A 4,807-nucleotide genomic window follows, 5' to 3' on the forward strand; every position below is an offset into this window, starting at 1 on the left:
ATAATTAATGGACATTTTTGCAGGGGTTGATAGATTTTTTTGTAAGGACAAATCGGGTCTAAAATGTCCAAGTGGAAATTACAAACTCTAAAAAGCCTTTTTAAACCTCAAATACATTAAACTTATGCATTTCCTGAAAATTCTCAGCAACAAAAGAGTAATCAAATTAAGATCCTACATACAGTATGTACTGTATGTAGACTCCTAATAACTAATACTACTCTTCATAATATAACAGTGTAACAGTGTCTTAGTCTATGCTGCTCGGACATTGCTCGTTCAAATATTATATTCTTAATTCCATTCCTTACTTTAGATTTGTGTGTATTGCTGTGAAATTGTTAGATATTACTTGTTAGATATTAGTGCACTGTTGGAGCTAGAAATACACACATTTCGTTACACCCGCAATAACATCTGCTAAACACGTGTTTGTGACCAATACAATTAGATTTGAGATGTTAACAACCCAGGCAGATGGGTTCTCCCGCGAAAAGTTTAGAACCATCATCACTGATACTTTTTTACATACTAAGCAAAAACACTTTCATCATCTTCTCAAACAGGCTTTGTGATCTATCCCTTCAGATGGAGCAGATGTTTGCCGCCTTCCCTCCAGATGTGGCTGGACACCTGGACTACAAGAATCTGGTCTACATCATCACACATGGGGAAGAGAAGCGCCAGGAATAAATCCACCTCTTGCTAACTGTCCTTGCATCTCTTCTGTTACACGTCGCCCCACTGCGCATCAAAGCTATCTGGAAATGTTGGAGATGTGCATGATCATCTTGTAAATAAAGGATTTTCAGGTTAATCGCATAGAATCCATTTTCATACAGGATATAGATCCAACTGTAACTAAGTATGATCTGTCCATTTGGGAAAGCTATCAGATTAATTGAACTGTACCAGCCCCAGCTGGTACACATTCTAAAACCATCTAGAGAGTCTAGGTTCACAACAGTTTGTATTTGTAATCTTGTTCAGAAATTCCACTTTAATGTTTTGTCCTGTGAACAAGGATGTGCACATGTAAACCTTCAAAATCTATCAATACAAATATTGCAACAAAAAACACGAATGGTCAATTACAATTAATGAGGTGTCTGAAATTCCTATTGGTATTGTTACCAGACGCCTGCTCCCCTCTCATAAATCTAAGCTTGGCTGTTAGTAAAATAATCAGTTCTTCTGGGGAAGAGGAAAATCACAGTAATTAAATTGTCATTGACAATCAAGTTCTACGGAGGCTGAAATATTTAGGGAGGAGGCTGCAGCCACGCACGGATGCCACGGTGTGGCACAGCTAGGAGGGTAGTATGTCCCAGGCCAGCACAGTAGATGGCAGCGGCCATCAAATCCACCCAGAAGGTTGTTCGGGCAGATTCCTCTGAAGTAGGAAAGTGGGTGTGGCTAGATCAGAGGGCATCGTTAACGGCTAATAGATAGGCTAACGTTTATTTTGTTCCGGTAGACGGCTAATATTAGGTGTTGTTTTGTATAACACTAAGATGTTGAAGTAGTTAGCTAGGTATAATATAGGTAGGTATAATATAACGTTGTATGATAACCAAATAACAGGGTGTCATTTCTACACGTTCTTGTTCTTGGAACCAGCAATTTATTGAAGCTAGCCAATCGTAGCCACCACTAGCTAGTGTTAGCTGACCAGCACTAGATTTGCAGCTCACTCAGCCATTTTTTCTACGTCGCCATGGCCGATGTTGACAAACTCAACATAGACAGTATCATCCAGCGTCTTTTAGAGGGTAAGGAAAGAGTACATTAATCTTACATTATTTATGCAATATTATGTTTACTTCGTTAGATGACTGGTGGCAAGCCTTAGCTAGATAACGCGTTAGTTGTTGACGCAGGTTGGCTCTAGCTATCGGTAGCTAGCTAAGCTAACGTTAGCTAGTAACTAGCTAACATTAGTTAAGGCAGTTGTTGCCCATCTAACTAGCTAATGTTAACCTGACATTTGTCCCGGTCGACACATTAAGAAATGTTCATTCAAAGTAGTTAGCTAGCTATGTAACTAACGTTACTTTAGCTACATGATTCAGGGCACTGTCTCAGTCAGTTAGTGAAAGATTAAGTCAATAACATGAGAAATCTGATATGATGGTCACCACTCACACCCCTATCCAGACATGGCAATGAGTATGATGGCGAACTAGGTAGATACTGTGTCTTTGCTTGTAGATTCATCAGGATTGTTTCATTTTAAGTCAGGGGAGCAAAGCCTGGTAAGAATGTGCAGCTGCAGGAGAACGAGATTCGAGGATTGTGCCTCAAGTCCAGGGAGATATTTCTCAGCCAACCTATCCTTCTTGAACTTGAAGCCCCCCTCAAGATCTGTGGTGAGTAATCATCAATATTTGGTGATCATAACTGTTACATGAAGTGTCTTCTATCCCAATGAGGGATGTGTAGAATTTGAAGTTGAAATCATTTGCCTTCTGCAGGTGACATCCATGGGCAATATTACGACTTATTGAGGCTGTTTGAGTATGGGGGCTTCCCTCCTGAGAGCAACTACCTTTTTCTGGGAGACTATGTGGACAGAGGGAAGCAGTCTCTGGAGACCATCTGTCTGCTTCTGGCCTACAAAATCAAATACCCAGAGAACTTCTTCCTGCTGAGAGGGAATCATGAGTGCGCCTCCATCAACAGAATATATGGATTCTATGATGAGTGTGAGTGATATGTGGTGGCTGTAATAATCATAACCCTGCACTCTCTGACAGAATATAGCCTTTGTATCTACATAAATTGCATTTTGTTATAGGTTCCTGTCATACGCATTGCCTAGCTTACTATCATCCTAAAATTATATTTTATTATTCTAGGTAAAAGAAGGTACAACATCAAGCTCTGGAAAACATTTACAGATTGCTTTAACTGCCTCCCTATTGCTGCCATTGTTGATGAGAAGATCTTTTGTTGCCATGGAGGTAGGTTGCGTTTTAGTAGTCCTTAAACATGAAGAGAAGTGGTCCTGTTTTAGGACACACTAAGACATTGTTGTGATAATGAGAAATATTATTTTATTTTATTTCAATTGTTTTCTTCTCATTTACCCACAAGTTCTTACTGCAATTAACCTTATTCTTGCTGTTCATCTCCTTCTGTGTTTCTCAGGGTTGTCACCAGACCTCCAGTCCATGGAGCAGATCAGGCGCGTCATGCGGCCCACCGACGTCCCCGACCAGGGCCTCCTGTGTGACCTGCTCTGGTCAGATCCAGACAAGGATGTCCTCGGCTGGGGAGAGAATGACAGAGGCGTCTCATTCACTTTTGGCTCAGAAGTGGTGGCAAAGTTCCTGCACAAACATGATTTGGATCTGATCTGTCGCGCCCATCAGGTATGTCTGCATACTTTCACTGTTCTGTCTGGAGTTGAATGTAATGTTTTTATTTTTAACCCAACTATAATCTATGTTGTTTTTTCGGCAGGTTGTTGAGGACGGCTATGAGTTCTTCGCCAAGCGACAGCTTGTGACTTTATTCTCAGCACCCAACTACTGCGGGGAGTTTGACAATGCTGGTGCTATGATGAGTGTGGATGAGACCCTCATGTGCTCTTTTCAGGTGAGTATTTCATCATGAATGTACTCTGTCTTATCGCAGGAATGTAAATGTGTCAGTGATTGTATTAGTATTAGTGTATGGAGATCTTAACGCTATAACCAATCTCATTATGTCAAACTGTACAATGTAAAGACTATTGCAGTGGGCAAAACATCATCTTAGGTTGGATTACTTGTGTTCATTCCACTTGTAGATTTTGAAGCCCGCTGAGAAGAAGAAGCCGAATGGCAGCCGTCCAGTTACACCCCCACGGAACATGGTCACCAAGCAAGGCAAGAAATAAGGTGGCATGAGTGGACTTATGTCCTGCTCTCTATTCTGCTTTTGCCTTTTGCGTCTGAAGGGTTGGTTGCCCTTTGTGCTGCCAATACTGAAAAGATATCCACTCCAACCTGATGAAAGCAAAATGTTTTGTTGTTTTGTCCACAAGGGTAAATGGATATGTCACCATGAAAACCTCAGGTGTTTTGCACTCCATTGCAACTAGTCTTTGCCACATATGACTGTTCAACCAGGAACAATGTAACAATATGGCTGATAATGCACAGAAATGCCTTGTTTGAAGCTGTGCAGAGTTGTTTTCACAATTTCTTCATTTCATGTTTATCAATTTCTCATCACCTGTTTCTCACTGTCAATGTCAATAATGCAATTAATGGTTCTTAAAACAACTATGTAAATATCACAAGACACTTAGTTGTTTATTTCTGTATAACTTTCTTTATCATAGGACATTGAATCCTCACTCTGCGCCTGCATCCTCACCATTTTTAAAACAAGTCTTGTGCTGAATTAAATGAAGAAATAAAGCATTCTTGTAATGTTGACTAAATCTTTCTAATAAACTTTTAGGGGGAAATTGGCATTTGAATTGTATTAGCATCATGCTCCTATATCAATTATTTTAGGATTACAAGGTAAGCTCAACCTTGAAATAATTACTGCCATATATTTTGTATTATAAACTGGGTGGTTCGAGTCCTGAATGCTGATTAACTGGGTATGACAAAACATTTCTTGTTACTGCTCTAATTAGGTTGGTAACCAATTTATATTAGCAATATGGCACATCAGGGGTTTGTGGTATATGGCCAATATACCATGTTCTGTTCAGAGACTAATTGGCTCTGGCAGCCAAAACAGCCAAATACTCCATCTAACCCTGAAATCGATTCTCAGTTGCTGTATGGTTCTAGAAACATAACGT

At 40.0% G+C, this 4,807-nt stretch overlaps 1 protein-coding gene across 1 annotated transcript; it reads left to right on the plus strand.

Moving 5' to 3' along the window:
• The first annotated feature begins 1,354 nt into the window (after positions 1 to 1,354).
• On the plus strand, positions 1,355 to 4,463 carry LOC129853388 (serine/threonine-protein phosphatase PP1-gamma catalytic subunit A). The gene is made up of 7 exons (XM_055919380.1): positions 1,355 to 1,772; positions 2,238 to 2,369; positions 2,475 to 2,705; positions 2,859 to 2,963; positions 3,151 to 3,374; positions 3,466 to 3,600; positions 3,794 to 4,463. Exons 1-7 carry the CDS (start codon positions 1,718 to 1,720, stop codon positions 3,881 to 3,883), a joined length of 972 nt encoding a protein of 323 aa, XP_055775355.1. The 5' UTR covers positions 1,355 to 1,717; the 3' UTR covers positions 3,884 to 4,463.
• The last annotated feature ends 344 nt before the right edge of the window (positions 4,464 to 4,807 follow it).

This window comes from Salvelinus fontinalis, chromosome 4, assembly GCF_029448725.1.
Source record: "Salvelinus fontinalis isolate EN_2023a chromosome 4, ASM2944872v1, whole genome shotgun sequence".
Classification (NCBI taxonomy): domain Eukaryota; kingdom Metazoa; phylum Chordata; class Actinopteri; order Salmoniformes; family Salmonidae; genus Salvelinus; species Salvelinus fontinalis.

Bases quoted from the DNA above. Each gene is read 5' to 3' on its own strand.
- LOC129853388 (XM_055919380.1), top strand. From the start codon at position 1,718: ATGGCCGATGTTGACAAACTCAACATAGACAGTATCATCCAGCGTCTT. The intron at 2,964-3,150 runs GTAGGTTGCGTT...TGTGTTTCTCAG, and splicing joins GATCTTTTGTTGCCATGGAG to GGTTGTCACCAGACCTCCAG. The intron at 3,601-3,793 runs GTGAGTATTTCA...TTCCACTTGTAG, and splicing joins CCCTCATGTGCTCTTTTCAG to ATTTTGAAGCCCGCTGAGAA.